The following is a 22,416-nucleotide window of genomic DNA, read 5'->3' on the forward strand; positions in this document are numbered from 1 at the left end:
CGCTTTTAGGGTATGGTGAACTACTACAGACAGTTCATCCCAAATTGCGCTGCTCTTCAAGCGCCCTTGACCACGCTGTTGAAAAAGTTGGCACGATGGAGCTGGGGGCCTGAGCAGGAGGGTTCCTTTCATGCACTATCCCGAGCTCTAGTGGCCACAGCCATACTGAAGTTGCCCGATCTCAACAGGGAGTTCGTTGTCCATGATGACACGAGCGACCTGGGCCTTGGTGCTGTGCTGCTTCAGGAGCACGATGGCATTCTTTGATCAGTCGCCTTTGCAAGCCGGTCACTTAACGCCGCCGAGTGCAACTACAGCATGACTGAACGGGAACGTCTCGCTATAGTTTTTGCTCTGCGAAAGTTTGACTGCTACGTCGACGGAGTGCCATTTGTGGTGGAGAAAGACCACATGGCACTCACCTGGCTTAAGCGCTGCGCGAGCCTTCTGGCCACCTCACGCGCTGGGCGCTGACACTGCAGCGGTACAACTTTGTTGTGCGCTACCGGAAAGGGAGTTCAAACGTAGTGGCGGACGCCTTGTCACGAGCCGCCATTTCGGCGTCTGATCCTTTGGTCCGCCACTCCCATGAGCATTCGCACCAAGTAGAAGCCGGAGCCTCAGTCTCCATTGGCTCAAAAGACGCGAACCTCACGCACTCGGTAGAGACCGGAGCTTGTGTCTCCAATGACTCGAACGGCGCAACCCCCGACGGCGAAGCGATCCCCGGATTGCCAGCCCCGGGAGAGGATGTTTACCTGGTGGACTCCGTTACCTTATCGGGTATTCTCTTCAGCAGGCAAGAGTTACCAAAGGCACAGTAGAGCGATCCATTTTGTTGACGAATTGTTGACGGGCTTAAAGAGTCGAGCTCCCAAGAGGAGTGGGGCAGCAAACCCGTCGGGCACACCTGGACAGCTGGTATTGCTGCGGGCACGTTGGATACATATCTGCTGAATGCCGATAAAGCTCTCCAAGCCCTTGCGTGGCCTTTGCCCAGCAACACAGGGATTGGGATGTCTGTCTTAACGAGATATGCTTCTTCTTGCAGTCCACGATGAACCGTTCGACTGGGTACACGCCCGCTTTTTTTCCTCAACTTTAGGAGTGCCCATGAACCGCGTTTTTCAGCCCAGCAGCAAGGCGTGCGCCACGAAAACCGGCCTATCCAGCTACGCGGCAGAACTCTCGCGGATCCCCTTGACCTGGCCCGTTCCAACCTGGCAAAAGCGCGAGCTGGACAAAAAGCCCAATACGAGCGGTCACATCGGGACGTGCACTACGGTGTCAGCGATCTCGTTCTCATACGCAACCATGTCCTGAGTGACGCCACCAAAGGCATCTCTGCCTCCCTGTCGCCTAAATGGTTGGGCCCCTACAAAGTGGAGACCAAAATGTCCCCTCTTGCATTCAAGCTGGCTGACTCCCAAGGGAGACCAGTCGGCGGTCCAGTTTACGTCTCAGACCTCAAACCTTTCATTGCCCGTAGCAACGACTGGGGAGAAGGGGAGGCGGTCAACGAACCACAGGCAAACCGTGACACAACTGGCCCCAGGCCACACCACCAGTACAACCTGCGGAAATGCACCTAGGCAGACTTTCTACCCCCAGATAGCCAGACTTTATTCCTTACCACGCCAGTGAACGGAGAAATACAGTTACGGTGCGAGGGCGCACATTGAAGCAGTGACAGGCCCCTTTTGGCCAAATATACCCTCGAGTGCCGACCCGACCTTGTAGCGATGCTACTAAGGAATTTTCTCCTACCAATAGGTAGATGGACATTTGTTCTGTATCGCGCTGGTAAGCGGAGAAAATTAATGGTTGGAGGGTGCACATTGAAGCGGTGACAGGCACTCTTTGCTTAATATGCCCTTGTGTGCAGCCCGCCCTGCACCGATGTACGTGTTTCGCTACAGCTCAGAAGTAACGGGACGTTGGTGGGCTATTCTCCCATGTAAATACTGCTACAACCTGGGTAAACTGGGTTTGCTTCCTCTCTGCCTGCGCTGAACACCAGCCAAAGGGGAGAGGACTTTTTCCCCCCCTCGACTGCGCTTACTCATCAGGCGAGCGCATACCTGTTTAGGAATACCGGTGTGGAAGGAAGCACGTGCCCTTGTTAGCCCAATGCTCCTTCAAATCCAGAGCCACAGAGGCCGCGCTTTCCTTCGCGCCCTGCATGACCATTGCCCCCGTCATTTCCTTTGTTTGCTTGTGCGGGAGCTCGCAGTTCGTCCACATCCGCGATGCCTGCAAAAAAGCAATTGAACTTGGTGTGTCGCCGCTTGAAGCCGAAGTCTGGCGAGGCGGCGGGGACTGCTCGTGACAACGAAGCGTCGCATCGCCCCTCCAAGCCGGCGCAGGAGTTGACCAGGCCAGAACTTGCCCAGGCACCTCCTGCCCCTAAGAAGCGGTTGGTTTATCGAAGCGTGGCGACGTGGACTTTTCAGTAAGGACAGGAAGCCCCCGTGACTTTCGTCTCCCCTTGGCGTTGACAGGACCAGCGGAAAGTAGAGGTCGGAATGGCGGCTCAGGAATACCGCCGCCCGTTGCGGGGCTGCAAACTCTTTAATCAAACCCAGGTGCCCGGCAATGCGGCAATGCCAGCGAACCCCGAGGCAACCTTCTGCGACTCGTCTGGGGTGCTCGTCATGCACCAGGCGATGCATGAGTGGTCACTGGTGCACAATGCCAAAGCGGACAATGTGGAACAGTCGGCTCAGCAGCATAACGCAACTCTGGCTACACAGCCCGCCGTCGCCCCGGAACCATTGCACTCAGTTGTGGCAGCCCTCGTCGCTGACCCGAGCTTCACGGCGGCCATTGCGGCAGTGGTTGCAGCGTCAAACCTGACCATGAAGGAGGTGAGCTCTTGGCTGGAACATGCGGTTGACTGGGCTGTGGACGAGGAAGATATGGCTTTCGGCCCACCGACCATGGACTTCAGCTTTCTGGACTGAGTGCAGTGAATATAGGTGATGGTTGGTCATGCAGGTGTCGCGCTCTCTTAGGCTGGCTGCGGTCTTTAGGAGGGGGGAATGTGGGGATCGAGGTGCCTTCTCGCACCTCATCCCCTAGCTCGCCTGTGGTGCTTAGCTCCATCTCCAGGAACCGCTGCCGTAACGGCAACATGGTGGACATGGCTAGTGTGCCGGACCTACTTTCCCGCGCAAGCCGTGCTTCTCCCCCCCAGGATTGGACTTGCCCCGCGAGAACATGTCACCGGGACGTGCCCTGATTGGCCTCCCACGTGGCGGCCTCAGGGCACCCTGTCCGCCCGAGCTCTCCTGTGCTGACTGCTTCCTCGCTGCGGTAGATGCTCAGAGGCCCGCAACGAGGTGGTTACATGAGACCTTTGTTCTCGCGACTCCTCGTTCTCATGCTTGGCAGACCGCTACCCGGTTAGCCCTAGCGCAGCGGGCGCGCGTACTCGATTGGTCTTGCGGTGAGCCTTGGCCCGTAAGTGCCGTGACTGTCTCACTGCTGTATTTTGGGTGAATAAACCCGTGTTTGTTGGCGATCTGACTCCGGAGCCATGTCGGAGAGTCAACAAACCCTGCCGTAGCGCCTTTGTGCGTTGCAGAGTAGAGGAGCATCGTGCCCTTTCCTGACCGTCGCTCTTAGGGTAAGCCCTGTGCAAACCCATCTCCACAAGTGTCTGCGAACAGCTGTTTACGAGATTTTGAAGAAAAATTTATGATTATTTTGATATTCAGAGTTAATGTTCGACAAAACTTCACATTTGAGGCAAACTGTAAACATGGCAATTTGTGATACAGCAAAAATATTGAGCACAATTGTTGAACAGGTTAAGTTAGTTAAGTTGGATTTATTGGCGCAAAAGCGGCTACGGCTATGCTGCGCCAGACACAGGATGATAAAATTTCCTTTGTAGATGGAGCATACACTTTAATTAAAACTTACTTAAAAACCCTGTTTCGTCAAAGAAACTTAACACGTCAGTCAGAGATACCAGTGCATCATCTCCTAATAGCAACATCGGGTGAAGTGGAGTGTGTGACTTATACAAAACTCGGAAGTACTTTTTCCTCACAATTTCGAGATGCGGACATGTGATTAAAATGTGTATTACTGTTAATGGCATTTATCACATGTTGGTTGTTCCTCCTCTGTCAAAAGGTAATTATGTGTCATGTGTGTGTGGCCTATCCGAAGGCGACAAAGTATTACTTCGATGAAACGTTCTTGATGATAGCATGTCTTCCACTCTCCAAGGACAGGTTTAATAAGTTGAAGTTTGTTGTTATCTTTCAGTTGCCATTCGCGTTGCCAGTTTGAAAGGAGTGCCTTGCGAACTGCTTGAATCCCGTCCCTAGCAGGTATATTAACTTTTGAAGTATTCATATATTTTGCCGTTGCAGCACATTCATCCGCCTTTTCATTTCCTGGGATCCCCACATGGCTTGGCACCCAGCAGAAACGAATAATCTGGCCTTCACTTAGATGTGTTAGTGTGTTTAGGATATTGCCAATGATGGGTTCGTATTGTGATTGCATATTCAGGGCTTTAAGTGCACTTAAAGAGTCTGTATAAATTACAGATTTTTCGTGTTTAGTGCTTATAATCTTTTGTACTGCCATCCATAAGGCATAACACTCAGCAGTGAAAACTGATACAAACTGTGGTAGTCTAAGTGTCTGTTCCCACATACCTTGAACCACGCTGCTTCCGACATAAATGGGCGTCTTCGAGCCATCGGTGTAAAATTCCGTGTAAGTGTCGTATGTGTCTTGCACTGTGCGAAATTCCTGTAGTATAAATTCACGAGGCATATCTTGTTTTTTTAGATGCGTTAACGAAAAATCTAGAAATTTTGTGAAATCGTTCCAAGGTGCTAGTCTGGTTGGTCTTTGCATGACAGAAAGCGTTTCAGTAGGGACATTGTAGTTGAGTACTTTTTCTTCAAATCTAAGTATAAGTGGTTTTATAGCATTTGGCTTGTTCATGTAGTGTAGTCGTTTCTCGCAGTGTGTGATAATGTTGTGGCAAATGTGGTCTGGCGATGAGCGAACTCTTAGAACGTATGTCAACATGAGTTGCGTTCTTCTGTGGTCTAAAGGCGGCTCGTTGCTCTCGGAATACAAGCTGGGAACGGGTGAGGTCCTATAGGCACCGGTTGCTAAGCGTAGTCCTTTATTATGAACGAGATCTAACCGCTTAAGGTACGATTGTCTGGCTGAACCATACGTTATGCACCCGTAGTCCAATTTGCTACGTACCAAGGAACGATAAATATGAAGGAGGCATTTGCGGTCAGAGCCCCAGTGCTTCCGGGACAGGACTTTCAGGACATTAAGGGCCTTATTTGTTTTAACCTTTAGGTTGTTAATGTGTGAAAGAAAATTTAGCTTTTTATCGAATATTACCCCTAAGAACTTTTGCTCTTGTTTGACTGGCAGTACTATTCCATTTAGTGTTAGGGTGGGGTCAGGTTGTAAGCCCCTCTTCTGAGAAAACACCACGGCAACAGTTTTTTCGGATGAGAAACGGAAGCCGTTTTTATTAGCCCATAGTGTCAGTTTGTTTAGGGTGATTTGAATCTGCCGTTCACACGTCATGTTAGATGCGCGGAAAGCAATCTGGAGGTCATCAACGTAAAGAGAGTGCATAAGAGTAGAAGGTATGACTTTGTTGACAGAATTCATTTTGACAACAAACAGTGTTGTACTTAAAACACAGCCCTGAGGCACACCGTTTTCCTGGGTGAATACGCGTGACAGAACCCTACCAAGACGCACCTGAAATGTTCGATCGGACATAAAATCAGATAGGCACTTGAGCATTCTGCCCCGAATCCCTAGGTCTGCCAAGTCCCTCAAAATGCCATATCTCCATGTGGTATCATATGCCTTCTCCAAGTCGAAAAAGACAGCTAGGCAGTGTTGTTTGTGTAAAAAGGCATTGCGTATTTCATGTTCAAGTCGGACAAGGTGATCAGTTGTAGAACAACCCTTTTTGTAACCACATTGATGTATGTTTAAGGACTTTTCTATTTCGAGGGTGAAAGTTAGCCTGGTGTTCACAACACATTCGTATGACTTTGCCAAACAGCTGGTGAGAGCAATGGGGCGGTAACTGCTGGGGGATGTAGCTGGCTTTCCAGATTTTAGGAAAGGTATGATTATGGCGTTTTTCCATGCTTTTGGCATTTCTCCAGTTTCCCAAATCTTGTTAAAGAATTTTAGTAATGCTTTGATAGATGTTTGTGACAAGTGGGCAAGCATGGTGTAGTGAATACGGTCCATACCAACTGCAGTTTTCTTTCCAGCAGAAAGTACGCTATTTAATTCTGGGAGTGTGAGGGGAGCATTGTACGGCTCATCAGAAGCACCTGTTGTTGGTAATCTTTGTCTTTCAGCAGAGTTTTTGTATGTTAAAAATGTGTCCGTGTAGTTGGCTGAACTTGATACTTTGTAGAAGTGTTCCCCCAGAATGTTTGCTTGTTCGTCGAGTGTTGTTTGTGTACCAGGATTTGAGAGTAAGGGAATTGTGTAGGACGAGTAATCCCCTTTGAATTTCTTTACCTGTTCCCACATGCGTTTGGAGGAGACTGAACTGTTAATTGAGGAGACGTATTCCTGCCAAGAGTTTTTTTCAGCTTGTCTACGGATGTATCGTGCATGGGCTTTTTTCTGTTTGAAAATAATTAGGTTTTTATATGTCGGGTATCTACGAAGATTGCCCCAGGCCTTATTCTGTTCTTTTTTTGCTTTGGAACATTCCTCTGTCCACCACGGGTTTAGTTTCTTTCGATATTGTCCTGTAGATGGGGGTATGGCTCTTTCCGCTGCTGTGATTATGATAGTCGTAAATGTTTCATTAATTTCATCGATGCCTAGATCGGCTGAAAAGTTTTCTTCTAGTTTGGCAGCTTCTGTAAAAAGCGTCCAGTCTGCCAGTTGGAGTTTCCAACGACGCGGCCTGCAGGTGATGATGGGTAAAGTTGATGACAGTTTAATTATGGCAGGTAAGTGGTCACTGCCGTATGGATTGTCCAACACTTCCCAGCTAAAATCTATAAAAAGAGAAGGTGAACATAAAGATAAATCAAGACAGCTAAAATTACGTGATGTAGGTGAAAAGTAAGTAGGTGCTCCCGAGTTTAAAAGACAGATGTTGTTAGATAGAATAAAATCTTCTATGAGTTGTCCTCTTTGGTCAGTCTTCTCACTTCCCCAAAGAGTACAATGAGCATTAAAATCTCCTACAATTATAAATGGGTCTGGTAGATGTTCTATGAGTTTTTCAAGTTCTTTAAGGCTTACACTTTCGTGAGGTGGGATGTATATAGAACAAACTGTCAAAGTTTTAAAAGAGAGAATAGTGACGGCAACCGCTTCGAATGGAGTATTCAGTTTAACTTCACGGGTGGGAGTGCCGCCTTTCACGACAACGGCAACTCCTCCACACAGTCGGCTAGTGTTTGCCCGGTCTTTTCGAAAGACAGAAAAGCCTTTCAAAATATTCTGATTTTGGGGGCCTAGATTTGTTTCTTGTAAACAAAAGGCAACTGGGGAAAAACTGTTTATGATGTCTTTTATGTCACCTAGGTTATGTAGTAGACCTCTGCAGTTCCACTGTATAATAAAAGCCATGATGGAACAGAAATGAGAATGCTTAAATGATAATTGGTTCTGAAATACAAATTATAGGTGACATATGTTTTAAATGTGGACAGTGGATTTGAACGGTAACCCTTAGGTTACCTGTCCTTTTTAGGAGCGGTTACTGGGAGTTTATCCCTCTTTGTGCGCTCGAGAGAGCGTTGGTCCTTCGGTGTCAATGACACCGGTGTTTTGGTATCGACCTCCATTGCAGAAGCGCTGGAGGACCGAAGGGTTGACGCTGAGGCACGTGCCTCAGGCCTTGATGGACGAGTTGTTTTAAGACCCTGCGAGACCGGGATCTCCGGAGCCTTTGAAAGCGATGGGGCAGCACTGGCTGCCGCCACCATGGGGGCTGGAGGAGCCACCGCAGGGCTACTGCTAGTAGACCCTGTAGGCTCCCGGGGCCTATGTGGCGCTGCCCCCTGATGCACCACATTGGCATAGCTTAGTTTTGGTAAAAGTGATAGGCGTTTTCTAGCTTCATAGAACGATATTTTTTCTTTGACTGTGATTGCAATGACTTCTTTTTCTTTTTTCCAGACGGGACATGACCGTGAGTAAGCAGGGTGATCACCTTTGCAGTTTGTGCACTGTGGAGAAGAATTACATTTGTCGGATTCATGATCGTTTGAGCTGCATTTTGCACATGTTGCTTTGCCTCTGCAAGAAGGAGAAGCAAGGCCAAACCTTTGGCATTTAAAGCATCGTCTAGGATTGGGGATATATGGCCTGACATTGACCTTGACGTAGCCAGCCTCAAGGGAACTGGGCAATATGCTGGTAGCAAATGTGAGAATGACATGCTTTGTGGGAATTTCGTGGTTGTTTCGTCGAAGGACGATTCTCTGAACTTTTGTGACGCCTTGCTCCTGGAAACCCTCAAGGAGTTCCTCATCACTCAAATTCATGAAGTCTTCCTCAGAGATCACGCCCCGGCTCGTGTTTAGTGAGCGATGGGGTGAAATCGTTACTGCTACATCACCGATACTGGTGGCATCCAAAAGCTTCTCTACTTGTTGTTTTTCTTTCAGTTCAAGGAGTATATCTCCACTAGACATCTTTGAAGCCTTGTAGGCTGGTCCGAGTTTTTGTGTCAAAATCTTTGCCATCAAAAATGGGGAAAGCTTCCTCGCGGAAGTGTTTCCTACACTGTGGATCACATAGTATTTTACAAATGTTGGGACATTGCTTCTGAATGTAAATTCAAATGATGCATCGGTGCGCCCTCTTTTATGACGGCGATCTGTTAAGGGAGGGAATGATGATTCCATAAAGTTTCTTGGATATTCGGCGGCGGTGGTAGCCACCCACCTCCGAGCCCAACCAGGGGACGCGTCAGGTTTGGAGAAACCTGCCGACGCCAGCTATACACCACCACTATAACCTAATATATGTATACCCAAGGTAGGATATAATACACAGGGTTAACCCTTGCCGCCAGGAAATGTGGAAGTAAATAGAAGAGAGGAGGAGACAGGAAAGATTAAAAGTGAGAGAGAAAGACGAAGATTGGAGAGAAGGATAGGAAAAGGCAACTACCGATTTCCCCCGAGTGGGTCAGTCCGGGGGTGCCGTCTACGTGAAGCGGAGGCCAAAGAGGTGTGTTGCCTCCGCCGGGGGGCCATAACGGTCCAAACACCCGGCATCGGCTCAACCCCCAGGATCCTCTTTTCCCCGGACACGGCTAAGCCGCGCACGGCTACACGCGGGAGGGTCCGACCCCCATGTGTTCGGGTCCGTGGTGTCGCAACACACCAAACGTCTGCTTACACAGACGCCCCTGCGGGGAACAGGTTAAGGTCTCACAGTCCACCAAATTTCAAAAGGCTACAGCGGCACATGTGGCGGGCAGCGCAAAACTGGGAAGGTGAGAAGACTGCGAGATTTCGAAACTACGTATACACACGTCTCCGATAGCCGCACGTGTATCCGCGATCCACCGCCTTTCTCTTTGTGTGTGTGTGCATGAAAGTGCAAGCGTGGCCCTCTGTGATGTCACAAATAGTTTTTGCGGGGTTCAGGCCTATTAAAGGAACAGACAAGTACTTTCATGCTGCAGCGTTAACCAGCGGAGACAAGCTCTACGCTGCTTCACATGTTACCTCTGTGAAAGAAATGGACGGCGTGGACATTCACGCGAAGTGCCGTTTCCAGCAGGGAAAACAACTATACGAAATCATCCTTCATGAGAGTAAAGCCTACTGTTACATTAAAATTGAAGCCACTAAACTGGCAGCCTGAAAATGTTGTAGTTGATCAATTTTAATCAACGCCTCACTGTTGGCCATGCATGCCTCATTTCGCTTCGGCGCATTGTACGCCGCGGCCTATCATTTGATGTCACACTGTTATTTTTGATTGTCAAACAGCTCGATCTGGACCGCGTGCTGCTACACGCTCACTCATAGGCTGTCATCAGCACAGTCATGTCGAGTGAGCTAAACTAACTCGATTCGAATTGTTGGACGAATCGAAGAAAAATCAGAACAAAAATCGCTCCATGTGAAATTGCACCTCATAAGCGCCAGCGGCGGAAACGAGGATTGTCTATGAATTAGCGCTCGCCAGCACAAAATAGGCTTCCTTCACGTAAAATATTGCCCATCGCACATGCCAGTGCATTGCTGATCATACCGAATGCTAAGGAGACGGCAAGCAGTTGTCAAATCAGCAGTCGTGACTAATTTCTTTTACACGTTCAGCAGCTGGCCATGGCCGCTGGCGTCACACGAGCTGTGAAACGCGCATGTGTAGCACGATTTACAAAACAAGCCCTTCTCATAAATATGAAAGAAGCTGACTTACTTTACTCTCCTCACAGCTGCGATCAATTTCTTTCGCCGTTCGATTTCGTAAGACCAATTGCCAGGAAACCTGTAGGACTTCATCTCAGGCTGGCCTTCGTGGTTGTGAGAGTCCTTTACGCAGCAGTATCGCCGGTTCCACTTGCCTTTTTTTTTTCACCTCCGTCAATTTCGACACTTGCCGATGAAGCGCATGCCATTGCATCGTCGCAAGACATATCCAAAAAAATATGGGAGGCTGGTGAACAAAGCAAAACGGCTTCAACCGTGGCCGAGACGAAGTGTAGTACGCGGGAAAGAATACGCATCGAGCTGGCCGAGCTACGGAGCCACCTTCCCAATACTGTCGCGTCGCTGTGGCAGATGGCGCCAGAGCAGCCGTAAACTCGACTGTACGGAGCCTATAACAGGTTTTGAAAAGTGTGGAAAATGATTAAAATCTTTAAAACACTTTCGTTTTGCACAGAAGCCTCAAGCAATGCTAGCCGACTCCTCATTACGTATGCATTTTACACAAAAGAAATGTATTCTTGTCGCGGCAATATTTAGTATTTCACATCGTAGTGAATTTGCGAGAATGCCCGGTTCATGAAAATAGCGCCCCCACACTGAAGAATTTCGGTATTTTTTCCTCCTCAAGTATCCGTTTGGCAAAGAAGCCAAGTTCACTTTTGTGGTACCGAGTGATATGTCCATGAAATATAAAATATTCAATAGAATCTAAAATATGAATTTTTTTACCTCTGTTGACCTCTCGTGGAATCACCCGTCCGTGGCGTAATGGTTTCAATATCAGGCTTGTGTGCTCGAGGTCGTGTTAGGACCCCCTGCCACAGGAGAATTTGATTGATGGTTGTTTTCATTATTATAATGCCGTACTAATCAGTTTGTACAAAGTCGTGTGAAACCAAAAGGTCAAGGTTTAGGCAAATCCATGTACTAGAGATCATTCCTACATGCTGGCTGAATCGCCCTTCTTGCAGCTCCCATAGACACCAGAACCACACAGTGCCCTCTAGTAATTACTGCATGAAAATTTATGCTTGAAAGGAGTAAACTTGTAAACTACTTATTCGCTGAACCATTCATAGATGGCGCCACAATCCCGTTAGATGCGTTCGGCGTTAGAGGCCTAGAAACCTTTAAAAAAGTGCCTCGAATTCGGCAAGAAAGCTTCGCTTTAAAAAGTGAATTTATCGCATTTGACAGCGGTTTATAGTGGCTGCATGCTTGCGAAGCCATGCTGTCTTACTCTCTATTCCATGACCACCAGCTCTGGTAGTTTTGCTTCCACAGGCGATTCCGGGTGTAGCCCCCAACCCGCTGGATTAATACGTTGCGCGCAGCCTGGCTTGCATTTGGCTGTTCTGAAGTGCCCGCCGACACTGTGGCAGCTTCTTTTCTCACAGGGGCCATCTACACAATGAACAAAAGCAGCTTGTCCTCTCAAAGGTGCTAATGGAGAAACGCAATGCTCTGGGAGTAAACCATTGTAAAGCATTCTGCAGGGGACTTTACCCGCTGCGACACTATCAAAGTGAAAAGTTCGGGAGTCAAGAGCAAACAGTGGCACATATTGATTGAAAATAATGCAAATATGTAAGATGAATAAAACAAACTGTTATATGAAATATAAAATGAACAGATGTATAACTGTGAGCGATTAACTCTAAATAAATAAGGAAATCCTCAAGCTGGCACCCACATTTCGATAAGGGGACTTGTATAAATTCGTTAGGGTAATAAACCACTGAAAGGTCGAGCAAACAGCGGAGTGCTTTCGCGGCGAGAGCTTAAGGAGGGCGCGCCAAGTATAAGGACAAAAAGATACAAAATCAACAGGATTGGCCGAACGAACACATGGCTGGACGAACAAGAACAACTGCGAGAACGAGTGCTCACATGCATGACCATGACTCACTCACATGCATGCATCACGACCGCTCGATTAACGATGCACAGCCCGCACCATGTGTATTTTGATCGATTGGCCGCACATACACAAATACTGAATGACTCGCACACACACGCAAATACGTGCACGGATGAACACACCAAAGAAAGCAAGCACTGGCCGTCTGACTCGCTCGCAGGCATCCACAGATATGCATGTTTAGGGCAAACTTGAATTACGGATTGAGAGCTCTTGTGGTGCAATATTCGTGCCCTTTTCGAGGCAAGCAGGTTCAAATTATACAGCCTGAGAAGAGCGACCGTTAGTGTGCATTAAGCATGCATGAGCACTCGCTAAAAATGGCGGGGTCTATCGAAAACAGCACGATGCAAGTCTTTTGTTAGCAAGTTTATTGTTTTACCTCCATGCTCGCGAGGTGGCGCCATGGACCCAGTGGTTGTAAAGTCCCTTGATAATTTGAAAGTACTGAGATTCTGTGCCGCCACACTGAAGACCCTTGCACACCCAACGATAATTGGCACCTCGGGCCATCGCCCGGGAGACGCGCACGAAATGACGCTTTGCATGTGTTTTCATTTTGCGTCGGTGCCATTAGCAGGCTGCCTCTCTTTGTTGCGAGTCAAGCTCTGTCGGGGTACGAGCGCTCCGTCTCTTGAAGGGGTATAATAGAGCAATCCCAACATGGACTCGTAGCTACTTGGCGACTAGTTCTGAATGGTTGCGGTCTGGCGATTAAGGGGAGACACGGCTTATTGAGATGAAGAAATCGTGGAAAGCATAGTTTTTTTAATTGCATTTTCGAAGATACTCCTATTTTCGCACATATATACCTAATTTTATACTTAAGATCAGTGTTTTAGCCGCAATAACGTTTTATTCAATGTGTAAGAGCTGGATCTGAGTCGCAATCGACACTGAAATGACAATTTTTCTGTAACATGCAGCTGCGGTTCCATGCACAGTAGCACGGACAATATATCTTGGTCTCATTTAAAAGAGCCGTACGTCTCTCTCCTTCAAATTCCCACCAGATCGGGTCTCATTCAGCCATTGGCCATTTAGAAAATGCGTGGCAAAAAGAGGTACCAGTGTATCCTCCTATTCGTTATTTGGCGCACGTGACTTGAGGGCACCACCCGATTGGTGGAACATCTTCGTCTGCTCCGCGCCTTGGGCCGCGTACTGACATGCGCCATTTTGCCTGTGTCAGCGCTGTTTTGACATTGCAATGTCAAAACCGGAGCAGAAATTCTGTACGAGGTACAAGTTTTGCGCGAGAAAAGTGAAACCGACGCTTAATGAAAACTTTGACAAACGCTGCCTGGCACCGCAAAACGTTGAAGACGTCATATCCTCAGTGTGCAACGACGAAGTCGATACTACCAAGGTAGGCCTAATGAGCGATATGCATCGGCTGCCGTGGAGACCGTGACAACACCATCAGCTACCGGCCCTTCGAGCAGCGATCGCGTTACAAGATACAAGATATCGACATCCCTCAGACTTGGACAAGGAAAAAAGGAAAGCAGAAGAAAAACTGTTGTCGTCCACTCCAGCAATGGAGAGGAAATGGAACAGTGTGTTACGGCACGGACGGCGCAGTTCGCCCGCTTGATAGGACGACGTCCACAATATTAGGTTTAAATGCGGTGAACACTTTATTGTTGCTTGCCAAGTGCACAACTTGCAACGGTAAACTTCAAATCAGCAAAGACGAATGGGAGTACGGACTCACCATGAAGTTGTGTTTGACGTGCGCGAACTGTGGAGAGACTGTCGGCATGGAGCTCGCTGCGCGTACGTAGTGATGAAAGAATGAACCGCTTCACTGTCAACATTCTGACTGCGCGTGCCATGCAGGCAACCGGGAATATACAGACGGCCCTTAATGACGTATTTTCGTTGAGGGGCAGTAGCCATCATGCTCTCCATGCGAAAATGTGGCAACGCTACGTGAAGACAAAGTTGACGCCCGCGGCTAATCGCGTGGCGCGTAACCTGACGATCGACTGCGCGCGGTCGGTTCACTAACTTTACGCCGAGCTGGACGTGAGCCACCCTGGGGACATCACGGTGTCCTATGATGGGTGTGATGTTTTTGTCACCGATCTCGGAGGCGTGCAGGTGTTAATAGAGATGAGATTGGGAAACGCATGGCAACACAGCAAGCAGACTCTAATAGCACTCAAAACCAAAAATCTCAAACTAAAACCTCACTCGAACTAGAACACACTGAACAAATAAAGGCTAACAAAAATACAACCTAATCCTTAATAAACACTAAACATGTCCTTACTTCCGCTTACACTAATTCTGGACGTTTGCTCCACGAAAATCTGGCAACTCTGGCCTACTGCTATCTCGTTACAAGAATGGATCGTCCTCGCGTTTCTTGACGCTGACTCATGGGGCTCTGTTCGTCCAAGTCACGTCCTTTTCGGAGTCGTGGTTCCCGACGATCTTGACGATGTCGTCGCCTTGGTAGACGCCTGTAACCCAGTCGCTTATGCCGACGTGGCAGGGAGGCTCGACGGGTTAGGCCTAGCGATGTGCTCGGCCGCCGCTTCCGTCCAGCTCCTTTCCGGAGTGCCGACGTGGCGTTTCGGAGATCATCGAACGCGCTGGTCTGCCACAGAAGGGGGATCCTATCTGGAGTGCCCGGCCATGCCGTGTGGTACTGCAGCTGGTCCACGGAGCCTCGCTCGAACATCTTCGAGGTCGACGGCTGCACCTCGGACTGCCCGCGTCACGGACTCAGCCACACCTCCAAGTCTCCTGTCGCCAGAGCGTAGCTGACGATGTGACCTTCTCAGCCCAAAGCCACGTCGATAATGACAGCTCAGCCTCACTTCTGCCTCGACCACACCTCGGGTCACGCACCTCGTGCGCTCGGAACGCTCCGTTCATATTGTCCTCTTCTTTTCTCGCCACAGGCGGCCTCTTACATGTGACAATGGGTCATGGATGACCCACGGTCATTCATCACACGTTGGTGTTGGCACCGTAATAGTTGTTTTGCGCACTTGTGTTAGACTTTGTAGTTATGAGCAACTTCTGTGCTGGTTGTGAGTCGGGCCCAAAACAGAGTGACCCTGGTTATGGAGCATGGAAGGATGGTCACATGTCAAAAGAACTCTAATAAGAAGGCTGGGGAGGTAGAGGCAGCCTTGATCCTCCTCAGATCTTTAGAGCAGTACAATCTGCCATACACCACAGTCCTTTGTGACGGGGACAGCCGCAGTTATCTCGCATTGCAAGGGAACAAAGTCTATGGGTATATCCCAATTGAAAAAGAAGACTGTATGCACCATGTCCAAAAATGCATGGAGACAGCTCTGCGCATCTGTGTTGCAAAACACACAGACCAAGTGAAAAGCATTTCCAGTCCCGGCTGGAATATTAGACAGGAAATCGATTCCAGCTGGATCCAGCTGGAAATGGGAGCCGTTCTGGCTGGAAATGGGAACCGTTCCAGCAGGAAATGGAAGCCGTTCTGGCTGGAAATGGAAGCCAATCCAGCCAGAAATGAATGCCAATCCAGCCGGAAATGGAAACCGTTCCAGCCAGAACTAGAAGCCATTCCGGTTTGATGTCGGGAGCATTTCAAACAAGAAACATGCTGTTCCCAGTCAAAAACGTGCACTTCTTCATGCAATAATGAGGCAAGGTTTCAGAAGAGACTTTATTGCCAGCAAAGGCTACACTCCTCGGAGACTACTCCTTGCCGAGCTCGAGCTTCTTTTTTACATCTTGAATCTTTTCACTTAAGACCCTCAGCACTCCATGGGCAGCCACTGTAATGTCCTGGTTGTTCGTTCTGCCCCAGTAGGCCAGGCATTCTTTAGAAGAAAAATACGAGATTAGAAAAAAATATGCCATGTGCATTAAGAAATGGAATAGTTAAACAACAAGCCCACCTTGCACAACTTGAACTTTGGCAGATGTGAGCTGCTTTGTCGTCTCACCAGGCACTGATCGGCCACTCACTGTCCTTAGGGCCAATGCCTCAAGACCCCAAATTGCTTGGGCTGTATCGCATATGACAATCATGGCATTCTTGTTTTTCAAAATCTTTGCCGCCTGGCCTGCTGTGACTTTCACCCCCTTGCAGAGATGGAACTAAGCAAAGCAATGCAAAATATTTTATGTAAATGTTTGCAAGCAAGCTCTACCCATACACATTACAATCCTACTTACACGGCCATCAGGAGTGGGGGAAAATTCCGCCAGGCCATGTGCTCCATCATCTATACAGAAAAAGGCAATTAGACCAAATACCCAATGAACTGAGTGCAAGTGGGCACTACATGGAGTGAAAGCGTGGCATTACCACAGCCTCTGGCTCGGAGACTACTCTTTACCGAGCTTGAGCTTCTTTTTTACATCTTGAATCTTTTCACTTAAGACCCTCAGCACTCCATGGGCAGCCACTGTAATGTCCTGGTTGTTCATTCTGCCCCAGTAGGCCAGGCATTCTTTAGACGAAAAATACAAGATTAGAAAAAAATATGCTATGTACATTAAGAAATGGAACAGTTAAACAACAAGCCCACCTTGCACAACTTGAACTTTGGCAGGTGTGAGCTGCTTTGTTGTCTCACCAGGCACTGATCGGCCACTCACTGTCCTTAGGGCCAATGCCTCAAGACCCCAAATTGCTTGGGATGTATCGCGTATGACAATCGTGGCCTTCTTGTTTTTCAAAATCTTTGCCACCTGGTCTGCTGTGACTTTCACCCCCTTGCAGAGATGGAACTAAACAAAGCAATGCAAAATATTTGATGTAAATGTTTGCAAGCAAGCTCTACCCATACACATTACAATCCTACTTACACGGCCATCAGGAGTGGGGGAAAATTCCGCAAGGCCATGTGCTCCATCATCTATACAGAAAAAGGCAATTAGACCAAATACCCAATGAACTGAGTGCAAGTGGGCACTACATGGAGTGAAAGCGTGGCATTACCACAGCCTCTGGTCAAGCAGACACACTTTGTTCAGAATGAATCTCCGCCAATACTGCAGATATGCTTCCTATACCGTGAAGCATAGGGACTTATGAATTATTATCTGGTGATCACTCAACCACATTAAAGCTGAAACCAAGCTGGAGGACATTACACATCATGATTTGGAGCCATGCCTGCGTTAGAGTATATAAAGTAAAATTTATGATATTACAGTGAACTCTCGTTAAGACGAACTCGGTTAAGAAGAATTCTCGCTTATGACAAACATAGGATCGATTGTTTGGTTTTTCATAGACTCAATGCAAAAAAAATGCGCTTAAGAAGAACCATCTCAGACGCACTCTTCGGTTAAGACGAACTTTCAAACTGACCGCCGCCGCCTCGCGACCCTGCGCAGGCTTGGTAGGGCATTCATGCGACAAGCGGGAAAGGGAAAATAACAAAAGGAACTTCCCCTGACAGAACGGCACGCGAGAGAAGCGAGAAAAAGCACCCGCGCATGGGAATGCGGAGCCAGCAGTAAAGCAAACAAAACCACAACAAAAGGAGCCAAGAGAGAGAGCGAGGGGGAATCTCCACCGGGCCAACCGGTTTGGAGTCGTCGTTGCCGCGATCCGCATGCTTCGCTCGAAGGCGTGCGCGCGTCGCACATCGCGGGCAGAGAGAAAAACCGCGAGAGGAGGAAAGGAGAAAAACAAGGCAAAAAAAAAAAAAGCGGAGTGACTGCTGTCTACATGAGCATGTGGACTCTCTCTACAACGCGCGGACCACGTGACCACCGCGGCCACCGCACCGCGCCACCGCCGCGTCCCGTCCTTCGTTCCCTCATTCTCTTTGTTGCCTCGACAGTGATCGGCTGCGAACTGTGTCTCGCTCGCACGCTTTCTTTTCTTTGCCTCGTTGCAAGGGCTAGTATGTCTGCTAGGGCAAGTGTTCAGCGCAAGCCCATCACGCTTGCAAAGAAGGCCGAGATATTGTCTGATGTAAAAGCCGGCAAAGCCTCGAAAACTGAGATTGCACGGAAGTATGGAATTGCAAAGAGCACGTTGGCAGGAATCATTAAGAACGAGGCACGAGTAACCGCCGCGTTCAACGATGGCGAGTTTGCGCCGAAACGGAAGAAGATGCGGACTGCGGCAAACAAGGATTTAGAAGATGTTCTCCTGGCTTGGATCCAGCGAGCTAGAAGTGCAAATCTGCCTGTCAACGGTGTTGTACTGAAAGCAAAGGCAGAAGAAGTTGCCCTCCGGATGAACTTAAAATTCTCGTGTAGTGACGGGTGGCTTGACCGTTTCCGCAAAAGGCACGGGCTGGTTTTTCGGTCGATCGTCGGTGAGTCCGCCGCCGTTGATGAAGCGACATGCAACGACTGGAGGCTAACGAAGCTCAAGGATCTTCTACGGGAATATAACCCCAGGGACATCTACAACGTGGACGAGACTGCCGTTTTTTATCAGATGCTCCCGCAGAAGACGCTCGGCCCTTGCTGGTGACAGCTGCACAGGGGGCAAGCACAGCAAAGTCAGGATTACCGTCCTCGTTGGCGCCAACATGACCGGAACTGACAAACTGAAGCTTTTTGTTATTGGCAAGTCGAAGTCGCGTTGCTTCAAGAATATCAAAACGCTTCCGGTGACGTACACGGCCAACGCCAAGTCGTGGATGACTCGGTCACTGTTTGAGCAGTGGCTGCGGGATATGGACCGCCGTTTCGTAAAAGAAAAAAGGCGTGTCCTGTTTCTTGTCGACAACTGCCCTGGTCATGGGCAAGTCGCCGGACTTGAAGCCATTCGTGTGGAGTTTCTGCCCGCGAATACAACGGCGAAGCTCCAGCCCATGGACCAGGGAGTGATCAGCAGTCTCAAGAGGCACTACCGCCGATCACTTCTCCAAAGGATGTTGCTCTGCTTGGAGAGCAATAAGCAGTACGTGGTGGACCTTCTGGCTGCTGTGCATTTGCTGAGCAATGCATGGAGCCAAGTAACTGAAGCGACAATTGCGAATTCATTCCGCCATGCGGGATTTGTCGCTCCAGACGATGACAGCGCACCTGACAGTCCAACCGAGGATTGCGGCAGTGACAACGAGGAGGAGGCTGCATTGCTTTCTTCACTAGGGACCAAGGCGTCGTCGTGGACATGAGCACCTACGTCAGCGTCGACGAGGATGTGGAAACGTGTAGGGCGGACACAATTGACTCCATCATCGAAGAAGTGCTTGAGGTGTCTTCTGAAGGCTGCTCTGATGACGACGAGGACGATGCTAATCCAAGGCCCGTGCCTGTGTCCTGCGAGGCAGCAGATGCCTACTTGAACTCGCTGGTGATTTTTTTTCAGCAGCACGAGGGTACAGAAGGATTTTTAAAGTCCTTAGGGGAAATGGCATCGTTTGTGTCTGCTCGCCAATTTGCCACGAAGCGGCAAGCAACCATCACGGACTGGCTGAAGCCCAGCAATAGTTCAAATTGAGGGTGGTTTTCAGTAAGGTGAGCGCGAATAAATGTTTTTTGTTATTTTCTCCCGTTGTAAGTCTCCTTCATTTACTGTGTTGAAGTAGGATGTTTAGGTGCATGTGGTTATGTTGCCATTTATTTTTTCGAGGCCACTTCGGTTGAGACGAACTTCTGATAAAACGAACAAATTTTCGCGGTCCCTTCGAGTTCGTCTTAACGGGAGTTCACTGTACTGAACTTTGGACAGATGCTGAACATTTATACAGCTAACAATTTAATGGAAAAGACATCACAAGCAAATATTCCTTAACCAATGTACACTATGCAACATACAGCCACTATGAATTTGAGTAAGTTCACAGATTCATGTGCAGTGGAAACTGCACTGTTGGTTCCCACCAACTGCATTCTGCAATATAAAATGCAACATTCCTACCTTGAACATGCTGGGGCCCACTGCTTGTTGTGCTTCTGGCCATGTCCACCGGCTGCTCTCCCAAAAGCCCAGCTACGCCTTTGTCCACTTAAAGCAAAATGCGAGGCATCACTGTACCTCAAACAGCTGCCTAAGATTTACAGTTACCAGTTTAACACACAAGTAGTGACAGCATATTTTGGCTAGAGACGATTTGATTATTAGATCATAAGCCAATGTGAGCCAGGGGGGCTATTCTGCAAGTGTTCACAAAGTGGACTGCCCATTTCAGCGCTTGCTGATTGGATAGAGCTCGAGTGCCGGTGCTGACGAATGGTGGCTGTCCTCTGACTCCGACTTCTATCCAATCAGTGCATGCTGAAATGGACAGTCCACCGACACTGTTCTGAGTCGCACAAGTTCACAGTTGCATTGTACTGCAATAAAAACTTCACACGTATAGTTCCTGGCAATTACCTAAAAAAGGTACCATAAGAATGACATATGATTAAATTAAAATGGTGAATGATACAGCCTTCAAGCAAAAACTTCAGGCAGTAACGCAGCTTTGAGAAAAATAAAGAACTGCAAAACATTGTGCAGATGCTAATATACAGGGTGTCCCTGCTAACTTAAGCTAAGCTGTTTAACGAGAAAAAGAAAACAAAAATTAAGGAAACGTGGTGCAAGATACACTTTATAAGACCTACAGCGTTCGGTCGCCAGAGGTCTGATGACCGAACGCCATAGGACTTAGAATTGTAATTTGCACCTTGTTTCCTTACCCCCCCCACCGCCCCTTTGAACAGCTTGGCTAGAGTTACCTGCGACACCCTGTATATTACTCATAGCACTTTCTAGAACTAAAAAAACTGCAAGACATCATGCAGATGCTATTATATTACTCGCAGCCATTTCTAGAAGCTAGCCATCATATGCTAACTAAAAGACTGGCAAAGCAACCCCATGATATGCTAAAGGGTTCCATCATTTTCTTTGTTTCAAACATGAAGTGCTCACCTCTGGTCTCTGACATTTCTTCCAGCAAATGCTGAACTGCAGGGTAAAGATAAATGCAAATATTAATGCACAAATCCCAACTAACTAAAAATGAACAGCATGCAGAAAGGAAAAGTAGCAAGAACAAATAAATGCATCTTACATGAACCTGTGTTTTCACCGTCTCTTGTAAAAACGACAGTTGGCTTTTAAGTGACGCATTATGTTGACACTGAAGGTGATACTGCGCCTTCCAAAACCTAGCCTCTTTCCTGGCGGCTCGAACCTCATTTTCGGGAACCAACCCATCATCCGATTCTGATGTGCATGGTGTGTCAGACCTCTTTCTCTTAAGTAGGAAAAAAAAGATAAGCATGAGGAGGGTAACAAAAGTATATTACGAAATTATTACCTTCTTAGCAAGCTGGGATGCCACGGGTGAGGAAACCTGGCGTCTCTGTGGCTCACAGCTGCTCTCACCAGCTGATACATGAGCCTAGAAGATTTTGTTACACTGTCAACTTAAGCTCAAAACAAAATGTGATTGCATACCTTTACAACTGATGCCTTGTTTCTAACAGCATCATTGGTCTGTAGGGCATGTGCTGTATAGTTACTCAGCACATCTTCAAACTGCTGCTTTTTTTGACGCAGCCCTATTCACAAGCTTCTTCTTTGACTCCTGCAAGAAGTGACATGCATGTGCATACATATAGCACTATTTGGCGAAGTTAGACACTACAGAAGTTGTCCATAAAAGGCATAACTACATGTCTCAAAACCTTTCTTTTCTGTGTCATCTCATCATCTGTGCCATTTTCAACATCAGAAAGGCTTATAGGGGGGATGACAGGCTGTTTTAGGAGCACTTTTCATTGCATATCTTCTTTAGTTTCTGTAACAGAACACAAAATATGGCATATATCCAGGACACCTTAGAATAAAACTTTAACAAAATTGTTTGTCAATTTGGGTATATTTTTTCCTTGATGCTGATGCTTTAAAGTAAAACTGCCTTGGCATGCTCTGCAGTGGCACTGCGGCATATTTTTCGAAAACAGACATATTCAGGTTGTTCATACTAAAGGTCACGCTGACATTCGTTAGTACTGCAGGTGACGGACCGACTGCCTGAATAATCATCACTGCAGCCTCGTAAATTAGTGATACTGCATTTTTTTCCTTTCTCGTTTGTGCCAATCGAACATAATATGTGTCACACGGCACAC

General features: G+C 48.0%; 2 protein-coding genes across 2 annotated transcripts; both read left to right on the top strand.

The window, feature by feature from the left end:
* Positions 1–18,235: 18,235 nt before the first annotated feature.
* Positions 18,236–18,814, top strand: LOC125941076 (tigger transposable element-derived protein 4-like). The gene has a single exon (XM_049658003.1). It carries the CDS (start codon positions 18,236–18,238, stop codon positions 18,812–18,814), a length of 579 nt encoding a protein of 192 aa, XP_049513960.1.
* Positions 18,815–18,872: 58 nt separating this feature from the next.
* Positions 18,873–19,463, top strand: LOC125941077 (tigger transposable element-derived protein 4-like). The gene has a single exon (XM_049658004.1). It carries the CDS (start codon positions 18,873–18,875, stop codon positions 19,461–19,463), a length of 591 nt encoding a protein of 196 aa, XP_049513961.1.
* Positions 19,464–22,416: the final 2,953 nt, after the last annotated feature.

This window comes from Dermacentor silvarum, chromosome 10, assembly GCF_013339745.2.
Source record: "Dermacentor silvarum isolate Dsil-2018 chromosome 10, BIME_Dsil_1.4, whole genome shotgun sequence".
Classification (NCBI taxonomy): domain Eukaryota; kingdom Metazoa; phylum Arthropoda; class Arachnida; order Ixodida; family Ixodidae; genus Dermacentor; species Dermacentor silvarum.

What these genes read in the sequence shown, in the direction of transcription:
- LOC125941076 (XM_049658003.1), top strand. Translation starts at nt 18,236, where the DNA reads ATGTCTGCTAGGGCAAGTGTTCAGCGCAAGCCCATCACGCTTGCAAAG.
- LOC125941077 (XM_049658004.1), top strand. Translation starts at nt 18,873, where the DNA reads ATGACCGGAACTGACAAACTGAAGCTTTTTGTTATTGGCAAGTCGAAG.